Raw genomic sequence first — 15,998 nt, 5'->3', positions numbered from 1 at the left:
GAATCCCCCAAGTGCACACAATGCAGCGACAGCTTGTCTAGCAATGCCCTGCAGCTTGGCCAGCTTCCTGCCGCCGCTGCTCCCGTTCTCCAGGATGCTCTCAGCATATTTCCCCAGCTGTGGGATGTACATCAAAGCGCGAGACAGGACCTGTGGAACAAAACAATGCGGAGGAGGCGGCACTCAAATACTTTATACCGTCTCACAGTCCAAGCCACAAAGCCTGACTGTGAGAAGAAAATGTCACATCACATACACCCCATAATACAAAACTGCGAATGTAATGTGTGAGGTGAGGGAAAAAAGACACAGGAAAAAAAGGGTAAAGGTATAATCCATTTACACAAAGATAGAGAAATGAAGCAATGAGAGAGTCTATAAATCCCGCTTCCTGACGTATTGTAGGACAGTTAAAGGATTAGGGGCCATATTTATTAAGCAATGCTATTCTATAAGACGCCTGCCCGTGGCGGAAGACGCCTGCCCGTGGCGGAAGACGCCATCCCGTGGCGGAAGACGCCTGCCCGTGGCTGAAGACGCCTGCCCGCGGCGGAAGACGCCTGCCCGTGGGCGGAAGACGCCTGCCCGTGGGCGGAAGACGCCTGCCCGTGGCGGAAGACGCCATCCCGTGGCGGAAGACGCCTGCCCGCGGCGGAAGACGCCTGCCCGTGGACGGAAGACGCCTGCCCGTGGCGGAAGACGCCATCCCGTGGCGGAAGACGCCTGCCCGCGGCGGAAGACGCCTGCCCGCGGCGGAAGACGCATGCCCGCGATGGAGGACGCCTGCCCGCGGCGGAGGACGCCTGCCCGCGGCGGAAGACGCCTGCCCGCGACGGAAGACGCCTGCCCGCGACGGAAGACGCCTGCCCGCGGCGGAAGACGCCTGCCCGCGGCGGAAGACGCCTGCCCGTGGAGGAAGACGCCTGCCCGTGGCGGAAGACGCCTGCCCGTGGAGGAAGACGCCTGCCCGTGGCGAAAGACGCCTGCCCGTGGCGGAAGACGCCTGCCCGTGGAGGAAGACGCCTGCCCGTGGCGGAAGAAGCCTGCCCGTGGCGGAAGACGCCTGCCCGTGGCGGAAGACGCCTGCCCGCGGCGGAAGACGCCTGCCCGCGGCGGAAGACGCCTGCCCGCGGCGGAAGACGCCTGCCCGCGGCGGAAGACGCCTGCCCGTGACGGAAGACGCCTTGTGGCCCCATTCAAATGAATTAAAATAAAATATATCTGATTGTGATAAAAGTGTTCCACAGAAAATACATTTTGCAATCACATTTTATTTATACAAAGAAAAAGGGGGTGGGAGGGGGGGGGGGATGGGAACTGGGTAAGGTTACTGTGCAAGAGGAGCACGGGGCTTACAGGATAGAATTAGCGTTTTGCCCTGGGATCCTAGTGTAGGGATACCACACTTTGTGGGAATTTGGAACAAGTCACTTAGGAAACTGGTAAAGTATTTCCATTTGGTAAATAAACCAGATTTTATTTGGGATTTGAGACATTGAAGGTGGAGACTCTTTGTCCCAGGAAGCTGCGATAGAGCCTTGTGTTGCAGCAGCTATAAAGGGATAATAGTTTCTCAGATTTGCTTAGGCACTGAGCGGGTTTATTGAGAAGAAAAAGCCACGGGTCCAGAGGAACCGTACAGTTCAAGATCCTCTGTGCCCAGATACAGATTTTACCCCAGAGCCAGGCCATGTGGGGGCAGGATGTGGAACCCCCTTAAAACTTCCTACAGAAGCCCAGGTTCCCACTGACCTGGGCCAACACTGAATACATTTGAAAGCACCTACAACAAGTGTGATTTGCATTCACCTTCTCAGATGTTGTTGTCCATATTTGGGCTGCGTTAGACTCTGGAGCCATCAGCAGACTGTGAAGCAAAGCAATCACTTCCGCTGCCATGCTGTTCGCAACATGGCCACTGATGAAAGGCCGCACGGGATCTGTCCTGTTAGACAAACGACCAGTAATAATTATTTTACTATATAGGAATATTGATGTAGCCCAAGTCACTGCTGCACGCAGAAGAGAATAAAGCAGCTCCTGGGGTCCTCACACACGGAAACGGTTATCCTGCGGCCCAAAGGATATTTAAGTGGGCTGCAACTGAATATTGTCTGCCAACCAGAGCTGCCATAAATATACATTTACTGCTCCGAATATACATTAAATGTACACACTGTTTTTAAATATGACCATGAGGTTCATGGTGAAAGTAAATAATAATATATTTCTGTCTTGTATAGCACCGGGTACTCCGCGAGTCCATGCTTTATAACTGAATGTTACTGCCCAAGGTCACAGGGAGATAAAGTGACTTGCCCAAGGTCACAGGGAGATAAAGTGACTTGCCCAAGGTCACAGGGAGCAGACACCATGCTCCTTCCTGCTTCAAAGTCAATGTCATGGTTTTCAGCGCCTTTACACAGAGCCACTCATTCAGCCAATGAACTAGTGATGTGCTGCTTCATAAAAACAAACCCACCCGACTAAACGCATTATAACTATGAAGAACTACTCCCCACTGGGGTGATACACCCTTCATTGGTTGGTGGGGCAGCTTGTGAAGCCTGTACCTGGCCAGATCCGAATTCCTTTCCCTGCAGATGGAAGTCTGGGCGGTTTTCTTTTTGTCACCGATAGAAAGGCTGCTGGCTGTTTCTGGACTGATCGTTTCCACTGGAGGCCCAATGCTCACAATTAAACCGGACTGGGCCCACTTGTTGGCTTTGCGGAGAGCAGCTGCTGCCTCCTCTGTAATGACTTCGCAGCACCCGCTCTGCAGATTGAATAGATTGGAGAGGAGGCCGTCACTGGGTGTACAATTGGCGAGCACGGATGTGAGAGATTGCTGCTTAAGCTGGGCCTTGAAGATGTCTATAATGGATTTACCTCCCAACATGACATCCTGTGGGATCTTTGTGGTAATTACTGTGCCTTCCTATGCAGCACTAGTATTGGTGTAGATGGATATGATGGATATATCTATCTATATGTATCATAAGTCAGGGACTCGCAGGATTTTGATTTATTTAAGCAGGATCAGCGTTTCAGTCCGCTCACGGACCGGTCTCATCTTGAGGAAGGTCATTTAAAGGACCCGAAAAGTTGATCCTGTTTAAATAAAATAAAATCTATATCTATTGGTCCTGAGCGATTGCTACATTTTTCTATTATTTACTTTCAGTACACCCAGGCAGGTTTGAGATAATCGTGCATTTGAAACACATGCAGAACAAGTTTATTAGTGTATTTGCAATAAATTGTAGCAGTGTAAAGACACGTAACTTTACGTCTGCCTATATCACATGTAGTGAGCCTCAAGCTTTACTTGCCAGTTTGCCGCAGGGGAAATGACCGCAGCAAATCGCGGCCCCGCGACACAAAAATTAAACTGCTAATTTTTTTTTTAAATGAGTATGTAACTCCTCATGTAAGCTATAACACTCATCCCGTCCTGGACAAAGGGCCAGATTTACTAAACAGTGCTATTGCATAAAACACCTACCAGCACGGAGACAGCTTCTGCTCCATTCAATTGACTTACCTGCCCTTACTTTAGTCAGTGTTCCTTGCACTTACTTTAGTCATATCTCGGTCCATCTTCACCACTTTTTCCATGTTGGCGCCAGTGCCGAGACGAAAGGGCCTTCCCTCTGAGCTACTATAAAACACAGAAGCATAACTGAAGAAACTATTACTACAAACTGGGCAGCAGCACTGTGCAAATGTAATGGACAAAAGTGGAAGCCAAAGACCAACACTTACTGGACCCAGTCATTTCTTTTATAATACACTTGACGATGAAATCTTGTGAAGTCCTGTTAATCTATTCTTACCAATGGCAACCATGCATCTAATTATAAAGCAAAGTCCATAAACACTGCTACAATCCCAGGAAGATTCAGATCAAAAGAGGTAGCTATGTTCAAAACAGCACCCCCTATTAAACAGAGCAAGAATTGGGGCATAGTTAACAAAGTATCAAGTTGCACTTTCAGTGAAGGGAAGTTGATACAAAGTTGACCTTTAGCGTCCCATCTCTTGTACAGCCATCAGACGGTAGCAATCCGGCTCCTAATGATGCATATGGAAGCTGTGACATTGAATGGGCAGCACCTTGAAGGCTGACCATGACTCCATTTCTAGCTATACTGAATAGAGGGGTTGAAGTGCAGAGAGCACCGAAGTGATTGAAATCTTAATTTCCAAATAAGTAACGGAGGGACCAAGATGTCAACTAGATCAAAGTTAAAATAAAAAAAGATGGCAATCCAAGACACAATCCCCCAGTTCCCCAATAATCTAACGGGTATTGCAAAGCTAGACAGAGGAGGACTATTTCCCACGCATTACCTTAGTAATGGCTGAAGGACTTCGTGAGATGACTGGTCTTCCCGTTTGTGGATGAATATGGAGAGTTTGCCGTCCACGGCCTCGCTCTCTTCGCCTGTATCTTTGTCTCCCTTCTGGGAATTCTTAGGACTGTTTTTTGCCAACGTGCTGTCGGAGTCAGATGCCGTGGGGGAGAGAATGGTCTGACAGCCTGCAGTGAAGAAGAGGAACGAACAAGGCCGGCTATTAATCTGGACAAGGTTCTTCTAAAACTATTTAAGACCAATCTAAAGTTGCCTCATGCTGTATATTTCATACAACTTCTGCACCTCCAACTGTGTGTTAGTGGCCCGCTTTTCTAATAAAAAATATATATGACACATTAGGACAATATACTGTATACCTACTATGTCCCTATTTGATGTTGGGCTATTATAATATTACCATGTATGTTTCTCTTGTACCCACCCCTACCATTTGAGGATTTATGCCCTAAGTGTGTTTATTGTCATCAGAGTTGCAGTAAGTTGGAGTACTTGGAGATATCAGTTGGTTGTGCTATTATTTTCCGATCAATAACAGGCAATTACATATGGTTTTCTCAGCAGGTCCTGTAACATGCAATGGCCCCTGTGACCAGTTCACCGATTACTAGACAAGTGTAACATGCCACCGTCTTATTCCTGAACGCACATCTCCATTGCTTAGCGTTACCTGGCACCACATAATCAGCTAATTTTGCTAGCAGCAAGGATGCGATCTTCGAGGCTGGGTCGCTCGGGTCTTCCTGTTCGCTGTCCAGAGACGGCACGGAGTAACTCCACGGAGGAAGCTCTACGTTGCCACAGTCTTCTACGCTCATGAGCGGCAGAGCAGCGCGACACAACTGAAGGATGATGAGGACGAGCTTTGGGGAGGGCCGCTGGTCCAGCAGCAGTGACAGGAGCTTGGAAACACAGGCAGGCTGGCTCAGAATTGCCTTTCCTATCTGACTCCTGTGTAAAGAGGCAACTGTTATCTCAAAAACAGAAACCCCTACCAAGTCATCAGCCATAAAACCCTTCATCAGGAGTGGGCCATTCAGTGCACTGCAAGTCCTTTCACCAGCGTGTTACATCCAGGACAAACGATATTATGATCATTCTGATTACTACAAATGTGGGAAATGTGCCGTGCTTTCAAACTATACCTCTCAAGCTTCGACTTATCACATTATTAGGACAGTAAAATATATTCTATTGAAATGTCTAAAAGACACAGATATTATAGCAAAACTTTTCTAACACAAGCGGAAGTAAACATTTTCTAAGCCATATTGGTGTCGTGATTTGTACATTAAGCGATCTTCCAAGTGTCTCTGGCGTGTTACAATAGAAGAACAATAATATTAATATATGTTCTTATATATCACAGTACATAGAATTTTGCAGGCATAGAGTTTATAATATAATGTCTGGTGCCTGACGGAGATAAAGTGACTTGCCCAAAGTCACAAGGAGCAGAGACCATGTCATTGTTGTCATAGTCTGTGCCTTTACTGAGCGACCACTTCAGCCCAAAAGGAAAGCATCATCGGTCATCTACATCATCCAGGGGGTTGGACAATGTCAGACAGTGCTACATGTCCTGTCCAACCCCCTTCATGATGTCAATGACGGAATATGGTCCTATATCATTCGCCCTCATGATGAAGAAACCCATATTCGGACATCTACGTCATCAAGGGGGTTCGCAGACAGTTTTAAATGACAGGTGAGGAGATATGGGGGACACGGGACACTTAAGGGACACTGCCCAAGGAGGTATGGGGGACACGGGACACCTATGGGATACTGCCTGAAGAGGAGGTATGGGGGTTATTGCACAGCAGGAGTCAGTCAGCGTGATCAAGCTAGGATTAACGGTGCGGCAGGTCCCATTGAGAAGCATGTCCCCAGCGCCGTGGACCTTTGCTTGTTTGTCCGCTGTGCCAGGGACAGCAAGTCTTGCTACATCTGTACAAGGACGGGGGGAGACGTCTGTGTTCCCTCCCACAGCCAAAGGGTTTAGCCTTACAACTGTGCTCCATTCATTACCTTGATAGATCATTCAGAAGACTGAGAACATCTTGCAGGGCATCATTTCCAGCCGCTTGGTTACCACAGCACTCGGTGGCTCGTGCCAGGTGGTTGGTGAGGAGGCTGGATACCTGACGAGCCAGACCAGAGTGAACAGCTTCTGTAGAACCACCTTCAAAGACCAACCAGACCGTTACACACCCACCACGCTTCAACAGAATAATTACAACATTTAGATTTGATCATAGAAGTTTCGTCCCTTCAATGTCACTTGAGAGCTTAAGATGTCAAATCCTACATAGCTTACGTATATTAACAAAAGAATCCGCACAATATATGTAAAAGAAAACAGGCCCATATCTTCTAAGCAGTCTTCTGCCATAAGACACCTTCCAGTCATCACAGGCGTTAACTGGCCAGTGACACATTAGGTCTCAATGTGAATCCCATCTATTTCTGGAGAAGTTGGAAGTTTTTGGAGTTCTAAAATCAGGTTTCAATCAATATCAGTAAGCAAACACCATATTGATGCAATGAATAGCTGATTTAAGTAAGGCCTGAATATGGCGCTGACCTTCTTCCTTCTCCCATTCCACACAACGGTTGGCCAAAACCTGGAAAGCTGCCCATGCCATGGTAGCCACCTTCTGCTTCTTGGTCTGCTTTTCATTGGAGCTGGACTCTGTCTGGTTGCTTAAGCTGCAGAGGCGATCCATGAGTTGTACTAGGCCACTGCGCACTAAGCATTTTTCTTCACTCCTTTTCCAAAAAGGGACAAATGACACAGAAAATGCAGATAATTGGTTCAACGGACTCGCTGAGTAACGCTCCCTCACCCCAACGCATGTCATGTCAAGAGCCTCCCCCAATTTCTCTTGGGTACGAGATCTCCAATGTTGGGAGTATGGTCTTGTGAAGACTAGGAACCAAGAAAAGTATCAACTGATCAGACTTTCAAGAACACAGACTGTTGCTATTCTTTCTGAAGCACACAAGATTTTCTTTAGAAGTACAATATGCACTATACCAAATCTTAGCTCTGTTTTCCCTGCTTCGTTATAGATCACTGTACAAATACCCAGCATTTTCTTTAATACAAATTGTCACATGCAACAGATGGTGCAGTCACAAAATGAGCCAGTGTTTAGACTTTCTGAGACGCCTCTGGGACCATTATAAGGCCTTGGACATAGTAAGCGCTTAGGTGCTGCTGCTCGCTCTCGCTTGCTGCCGCTCGCTCTACCAGGAGCTTTTTGCTGTCCTTGCAGAGGAGACAGCAAGCGCTTGGGAGGCGGGTATCACTGTGTGTGTGTCACTTGGTAGCCGTCAGTGTGTGTGTATGTGTCACTTTGAAGTGGTCTGTGGGTTTGTGTGTCACTGGAGAACCTGTGTGTGTGTGTGTGTGTGTGTGTGTGTGTGTGTGTGTGTGTGTGTGTGTGTGTGTGTGTGTGTGTATATTATATAATATTTTAAAATTTAAAAAAAAGACATGTGAGAATAAATTATTTATTAACATTGTGCAACTTTGATAAATATATACGCACACACACACACATCACACACCACACAGACACATGCACACACACACACACACACACGCACACACATGCACACACATACACACACACATGCGCACACACACACACACATGCACACACACATGCACACACACATGCACGCACACATGCACGCACACATGCACACATGCGCACACATGCACACACATACACACACACACACACGCACACACACACACACATACACACACGCACACACGCACACACACGCACATACACACACGCATACATGCACACACGCACATACACACACGCATACATGCACACACACACATACATGCACACACACATACATGCACACACACATACATGCACACACACATACATGCACACACATACATGCACACACATACATGCACACACACACAGACACACAGACACATACATACACACACACACACACACACACACATACACACATACACACACATGCACAAATGCACACACACACACACAGACACAGACACACGGGGCAGAAGGGGGCACATCACCCGCTCCCCCCCCACTGGCGGCACAAGCCCCCTCCATCTCCCGCAGGCTGGCACATCACCCGCTCCCCCCCTCCCCCACTGGCGGCACAAGCCCCCTCCATCTCCCGCAGGCTGGCACATCACCCGCTCCCCCCCTCCCCCACTGGCGGCACAAGCCCCTCCATCTCCCGCAGGCTGGCACATCACCCGCTCCCCCCCTCCCCCACTGGCGGCACAAGCCCCTCCATCTCCCGCAGGCTGGCACATCACCCGCTCCCCCCCTCCCCCACTGGCGGCACAAGCCCCTCCATCTCCCGCAGGCTGGCACATCACCCGCTCCCCCCCTCCCCCACTGGCGGCACAAGCCCCTCCATCTCCCGCAGGCTGGCACATCACCCGCTCCCCCCCTCCCCCACTGGCGGCACAAGCCCCTCCATCTCCCGCAGGCTGGCACATCACCCGCTCCCCCCCTCCCCCACTGGCGGCACAAGCCCCTCCATCTCCCGCAGGCTGGCACATCACCCGCTCCCCCCCCCCCCCACTGGCGGCACAAGCCCCCTCCATCTCCCGCAGGCTGGCACATCACCCGCTCCCCCCCCCCCCCCACTGGCGGCACAAGCCCCTCCATCTCCCGCAGGCTGGCACATCACCCGCTCCCCCCCCCCCCCACTGGCGGCACAAGCCCCCTCCATCTCCCGCAGGCTGGCACATCACCCGCTCCCCCCCCCCCCACTGGCAGCACAAGCCCCTCCATCTCCCGCAGGCTGGCACATCACCCGCTCCCCCCCTCCCCACTGGCGGCACAAGCCCCTCCATCTCCCGCAGGCTGGCACATCACCCGCTCCCCCCCCCCCACTGGCAGCACAAGCCCCTCCATCTCCCGCAGGCTGGCACATCACCCGCTCCCCCCCTCCCCCACTGGCGGCACAAGCCCCTCCATCTCCCGCAGGCTGCCACATCACCCGCTCCCCCCCCCCCCCCCACTGGCGGCACAAGCCCCTCCATCTCCCGCAGGCTGGCACATCACCCGCTCCCCCCCCCCCCACTGGCAGCACAAGCCCCTCCATCTCCCGCAGGCTGGCACATCACCCGCTCCCCCCCCCCCCCCCACTGGCGGCACAAGCCCCTCCATCTCCCGCAGGCTGGCAGCACCGCACATCAACACACACACACACTCACTCACTCCGCTGGCGCCAGACCCCGTTGACATTTCCCTGCTCTCCTTCCATTGGTTGCTGAGGCGTCACGTGAGCGGAGTCAGCGCGTGAATTTAAAATTTCACTGTCGGCTCTGTTCAAGCGCGCCTCAGCAAGCAAGGGAAAGCATGCGCGAGCCCCTACTAAAGCCGCTTTAATTGCGGCTGTAGGGGCTCAGTGGCAAGCGAGAGCAAGCGAGAGCAAGCAAGCACTAACCATGCCCTGGGCCTTATGCTGATGGATGCTACAGCTGTTCTAGTCTTAAACTGCAGGAGAGCAACACAATATTCCACACGGTGTTCCTGTCTAGTGTGTTCCCTATGCAAACATGTCACACTCTGGTTCTCTTACAATAAATCATTCCCACTTTTTCAATGTTAAAGTGACTTTCCTTAAAGAAAGCAAAACGCTAACCAAAAGTGAGAAACAATAAAATGACTGATACTTTGTGCGCACCCAATATTTAGCCTACTTATTCCTATGTTCTCTTTTATATTGATAGGTTAATAGAAAAGCATAGGGAGCTTGTGAAACGCGTTTCGTTACAGATTCTCCTACCTTGTATAAGGTATAGTGCACAAGAGACCTATGCTGTTTGCACAGGCGATGGCATAACGAGCGCAAAGTGACACCACAGAGGTCATGGTCTCCCCAAAAGCTTCTTGAACTTGTTCCACCATCCCTCCGCATGTCAGCTCTTCAATCCTATAAAGAACACCACGTTAGAAAGTACAATCTGTGGCTACCAGGCCTTTAAACCATCAGGCTACCAAAGGTAGCCTCCCTTAGACCACTCATTACCAACAACATCCCAATCACACAACACTTCACAGTGGCACCCATCCTGGCAGGACACCGTGCATGGCAGCTGAAACGCTGCATTAATTATACAGCACACAATCTGTAAGAAGCTTCTTCATTTTCTTCAGCACATTTGAACCTTTAGTGCCACCATTTCCACTTATCAGCACATTTTAAATCTGTACAGGCATACCCCACATTAACGTACGCAATGGGACCGGAGCATGTATGTAAAGCGAAAATGTACTTAAAGTGAAGCACTACCTTTTTCCCCACTTATCGATGCATGCACTGTACTGCAATCGTCATATACATGCATAACTGATGTAAATAATGCATGTGTAACAGGCTCTATAGTCTCCCCGCTTGCGCACAGCTTCGGTACAGGTAGGGAGCCGGTAATGCTGTTCAGGACGTGCTGACAGGCGCATGCGTGAGCTGCCATTTGCCTATTGAGCGAGATGTACTTATTCGCGAGTGTACTTAAAGTGAGTGTCCTTAAAGCGGGGTATGCCTGTATATAGTTAAATCATTCATGCACTGTAACATTTCCAACACTTATTCATGCTCTGCAACGTGTTACAGGACCCCCACCCTTTAGGACTGAAGGGTTACCTCCAAAAAGTACAGCAAAATACACCATGGAATGTACAGTAAATAAGACTTGTGTTACCGTTTGTCACGGCAGGATGAAAAAGGAAGAGTGGGAGCAACTTCAGAAAGCTAAATATTTAGAGTCACGTAAATTAGACCAAGCCAAACATACATGAAATGTTGGAAGAAGCTTCCGGAGCAGCTTCTCTGCCCAGTAACACGCAGCACACTCAACCAATGGGAATTTCACAAGGATATATCTTGCCTTGGTCCTCCCTGCAACACCATGGTAACTGGCCCAACGAGATGCGTTACTCCTCCAACCCGGACAGCGGCCGTCAGCAGTTCTCTCATGTGCACCAGGGCTTGCTTACGCGTGTTCCCACGTCGCCACCTGGTTTGGGCGGCTAGCAGAAAGCTACTGCTGGACACCTGACCAGGAGATAAACATATACAGCATAGCATGGTCAAACGGCGAGCTGAAGCGCTACGGTGACCCGCGGTCGCTTCTGCCCTCCAATGCTATAGATTTTGGGAGCTTTGGAAGAACCGCAGAGGTCAGTTGATAGTGGCTGCAAAACCAAACTGAAATGCCCTGCCACAAAGCAGCCACATTTTCTGCGTTCTCAGCATACTTTAGAGCAGGAGGGTTCAACTAAACACCACAAGCCCCCCACCCCCTCCCCCCAAAGGGGTTTTTCAGAATATCCCTGCTTCAGCACAGGTGGCTCAATCAGTCCCTGTTCAGCACAGATGGCTTAATCAGAGGCTAAGCCAAAGACTGAGCCTCTGATTGAGTCACTTGTGCTAAAGCCGAGTTATCCTGAAAACCTGACCTGTTGGGGAGGAGGGGGGGGGGGGCTTAAGGACTGGCGTTGAGCACCCCCGCTTTAGAGAACAAGAACTTTATTCAAGTGCCACTATACAGCCCACGGACACGTCAAACACATATCAGGGGCATTATGACTAAAAGGAGAAGGAGGACATACCGCTTGATCAGGATTGGTCCCAATGAAAGCAAACAGCTGTCCCAATAACACACTGTATGTTGGTTTGTCTCGGCTATCTTCAATATCCAGGGACTGAAGCAATGTGAAAGAGCTGCTCCTGTGGCTGGCTACATTGCGCCTCCTGTAACAGCGAGGGAAACAAGGCGGATTTATTTCTATATACAGGAATCAAACCCCTTCCCAAGTCTCAGCCCGCCGCCTGTTATTTATCAAACGTGTTACCCGGAAGGAATACATTGAAAGTTACCGCTCGTTTTCAGGTCTGCCCTGGGCACAGAGTTATGCTGACAACACACGGTTACATTAAATGCACAGGGTGGTATGTATATCTTTATTTATATAGCGCCATTAATGTACATAGCGCGTCACAGCAGTAGTACGTGACAGAATAATATAAATAACAAATAATACAGATAACACCTAATGGGAAGAAGTGCTTCAGACATAAAAGTAACATTAGGAAAAGGAATCACTGCCCCGAAGAGCTTACAATCAAAGTGGTAAATAGGAAGAACGTACAGAGACAGTAGGAGGTAGTCTGCAGGGGGCCAAGCTTTATGTAGGGGATGTATAGTATCAGCCACGGAGCTATTCATATGCTCTGGTAAAGAGGTGTGTTTTAAGATAGGTCTTGAAGGTGGAGAGAGGGATATACATTATATTTAAAGACATCGTTGCCGGTGCAATGTCTAGTCAATGGTCCAGGAGAACTCCCGCCATATCTTACCGGGTTTCAGGTTTAGAATTGAGCATTCGATAAAGTCGTTGCTCTTTTCTCTTGTCGATACAGACTAGTGCAGCACCCCAGAGGTGGCTGCTCAAAAATATAACTGTAAAGCATTTATTAACCCCGTCATTGCCCTACTGACGTACGGTGCACGTCAAGGAAAGTGGCACCCCAGGGGCCCTTAAGGACATACACCGTGTGCCATTGGCCTCTGCTCGTTTTATTAGGGGGTGTACGCTATTTCGATGGAGCGCCAATCGCATACCACGAGGAACAAGGTCCGCCACCAATGGCCGGAACAGAAAACTCTGAAGAGCGGTCGCATGATACGGAAGTGGCAGCGGGTTCCGTGGGCAAGGAGGTGGCACAACGCTCGGGCACTGAAAGGGTTCATTAAAAAAGTGCCATAGAAAGACAAGTTTCTTTGTTCTTCGTTATGACAAAAATCTGGATCTATAAGATTGCATTGACTGATCATTGACTCATCATTGACTCATCATTGACTGATCATTGACTGATCATTGACTGATCATTGACTCATCATTGACTGATCATTGACTCATCATTGACTGATCATTGACCTACCTTGGGTTTGCTCTATTGAACTCAAAGTCATTGCTCCCAATCATTTCCAGGTCAGACGGGGCCGACATGCTGCGCAGGAAGACGGGCTGGTGGTGCGCAGCGTGAGATATCACCTTGGTTTCGGACACGGACTTACAAGCTGAAAGATTGCAAAGTGACCGCTTAGAACTGCGACGTAAAACCGCGCAACAAAGCAGCAGCAAGAAAAACGTACGCTAAATACGCACAATAACGGTTGGCTCTCAGGTGCGCAAACTGGGTGGCGCGGCGGTTACTGAGGCCCCGCGCTCTTCCCCAAGGCATTTAAATTAAATGCCGGGGGACCGCGCGAGGCCTCTGTAACTCACTTACCTTGATTCAGCTGGCTTCGGGTGGCACTTCACCATGGCAACGCGGCATCAAATGAAGCTGCGGGGTCACGTGATGTCACATGACCCCACTGTGTCATTTGACGCCGGCACAAAAGTAAGGGGGGGCGCGCGCACTGGGGGAGAGCAGACGGGGCACAGCACCAAATGTTTGCGCACCCCTGAGTTAGCTGTTGAACATTTTGCTGCCATAGGGAACACAATTTAAAAAAAAAATGATTTAAATGAATATAATTTTTGTAAATGAGCATGATCAATAAACCTCTTCCCTAACAGAGGGGCCCCCTGCGCATTGCTCTGCGCATTGCTCTGCGATGCTGTGCTGGCCCTTCCGGCAGCGAAAGGCGTTTCCGGAGAGGACTTATTAAAAGGACTACAAACTTCATTGTACTGCACTGCGGGATATATTGGCTCCCAGTCTCCCCCTTATGTAGGCTCCCAGTCTCCCCCTTATATAGGCTCCCAGTCTCCCCCTTATGTAGGCTGCCAGTCTCCCCCTTACGTAGGCCCCCAGTCCCCAAGAACCGGGTCAGGTTTAAGGATATCCCGGCTTTAGCGCAGGACAGGACAATCAGTGGCTCAGACATTTTGATTGGCACATGTGCTGAAGCAGGGATATCCTTAAAACCTGACCTGCTGGTGGCTCGAGGACAGAGTTTGGCAGCCCCAGTCCTAGAAGATCAATAGTACAAAGCTTGTGACCAGAAATCACACGCAGGTACTCTGCAGAGAACATCGAAATAGCTGATTGGCTTTTATATTAATGCTTTAAATATCTTATTTGCAAACTCCAAGCAACAGAGATTTCACGTGGCTGTGCTGCCCTGTAATATTTATGTTTATTACTACACTACTTTTGTATTAATGCAATGCTATTTTAAATAAGATTAATGTTCCAATCCTCTCTGATCCAACACAGCATCATCATAACCTCTAAACATCATTGAGAACAGAGAATTGTGCTGTTTGTTACAATACTGGCGGTTCTGTAGGTGTGTTACACTACTTTCGGTTCTGTAGGTGTGTTACACTACTGGCGGTTCTGTAGGTGTGTTACACTACTGGCGGTTCTGTAGGTGTGTTACACTACTGGCGGTTCTATAGGTGTGTTACACTACTGGCGGTTCTGTAGGTGTGTTACAACACCTGGTGGTTCTGTAGGTGTGTTACAATACCTGGTGGTTCTGTAGGTGTGTTACAATACCTGGTGGTTCTGTAGGTGTGTTACAATACCTGGCGGTTCTGTAGGTGTGTTACAATACCTGGTGGTTCTGTTGGTGTGTTATTATACCTGGCGGTTCTGTAGGTGTGTTACAATACCTGGCGGTTCTGTAAGTGTGTTATTATACCTGGTGGTTCTGTAGGTGTGTTACAGTACCTGGCGGTTCTGTAGGTGTGTTACAATACCTGGCGGTTCTGTAGGTGTGTTACAATACCTGGTGGTTCTGTTGGTGTGTTACAATACCTGGTGGTTCTGTTGGTGTGTTACAATACCTGGTGGTTCTGTAGGTGTGTTACAGTACCTGGCGGTTCTGTAGGTGTGTTACAATACCTGGTGGTTCTGTTGGTGTGTTACAATACCTGGTGGTTCTGTAGGTGTGTTACAATACCTGGTGGTTCTGTAGGTGTCTTACAATACCTGGCGGTTCTGTAGGTGTGTTATTATACCTGGTGGTTCTGTTGGTGTGTTACAATACCTGGTGGTTCTGTAGGTGTGTTACAATACCTGGCGGTTCTGTAGGTGTGTTACAATACCTGGTGGTTCTGTTGGTGTGTTATTATACCTGGCGGTTCTGTAGGTGTGTTACAATACCTGGCGGTTCTGTAAGTGTGTTATTATACCTGGTGGTTCTGTAGGTGTGTTACAGTACCTGGCGGTTCTGTAGGTGTGTTACAATACCTGGCGGTTCTGTAGGTGTGTTACAATACCTGGTGGTTCTGTTGGTGTGTTACAATACCTGGTGGTTCTGTTGGTGTGTTACAATACCTGGTGGTTCTGTAGGTGTGTTACAGTACCTGGCGGTTCTGTAGGTGTGTTACAATACCTGGTGGTTCTGTTGGTGTGTTACAATACCTGGTGGTTCTGTAGGTGTGTTACAATACCTGGTGGTTCTGTAGGTGTGTTACAATACCTGGCGGTTCTGTAGGTGTGTTATTATACCTGGTGGTTCTGTTGGTGTGTTACAATACCTGGTGGTTCTGTAGGTGTGTTACAATACCTGGCGGTTCTGTAGGTGTGTTACAATATCTGGCGGTTCTGTAGGTGTGTTACAATACCTGG

The 15,998-nt window shown here is 49.2% G+C and overlaps 1 protein-coding gene across 2 annotated transcripts in view; it reads right to left on the bottom strand.

Moving 5' to 3' along the window:
* The window catches only part of HECTD4 (HECT domain E3 ubiquitin protein ligase 4), a 170,654-nt gene that overhangs the window by 66,482 nt on the left and 88,174 nt on the right, over positions 1 to 15,998 (bottom strand). For both annotated transcript variants that reach the window (XM_075568133.1, XM_075568134.1), the window contains exons 30-41: positions 13,350 to 13,488; positions 12,017 to 12,158; positions 11,293 to 11,459; positions 10,191 to 10,337; positions 6,964 to 7,148; positions 6,408 to 6,561; positions 5,047 to 5,327; positions 4,354 to 4,543; positions 3,580 to 3,661; positions 2,574 to 2,776; positions 1,810 to 1,945; positions 1 to 150 (exon numbers count right to left, since the gene is read on the bottom strand). The exon at positions 1 to 150 is cut by the window's left edge and continues 33 nt beyond it. In XM_075568133.1, the coding sequence (XP_075424248.1) occupies positions 1 to 150; positions 1,810 to 1,945; positions 2,574 to 2,776; positions 3,580 to 3,661; positions 4,354 to 4,543; positions 5,047 to 5,327; positions 6,408 to 6,561; positions 6,964 to 7,148; positions 10,191 to 10,337; positions 11,293 to 11,459; positions 12,017 to 12,158; positions 13,350 to 13,488 (1,976 nt within the window). The remainder of the gene's footprint in view (positions 151 to 1,809; positions 1,946 to 2,573; positions 2,777 to 3,579; positions 3,662 to 4,353; positions 4,544 to 5,046; positions 5,328 to 6,407; positions 6,562 to 6,963; positions 7,149 to 10,190; positions 10,338 to 11,292; positions 11,460 to 12,016; positions 12,159 to 13,349; positions 13,489 to 15,998) is intronic.

The sequence above is a fragment of the Ascaphus truei genome, chromosome 13, assembly GCF_040206685.1.
Source record: "Ascaphus truei isolate aAscTru1 chromosome 13, aAscTru1.hap1, whole genome shotgun sequence".
NCBI lineage: Eukaryota > Metazoa > Chordata > Amphibia > Anura > Ascaphidae > Ascaphus > Ascaphus truei.
Note: the sequence above shows the minus strand (reverse complement) of the source record. Positions and strands in the feature narration are given on the sequence as shown.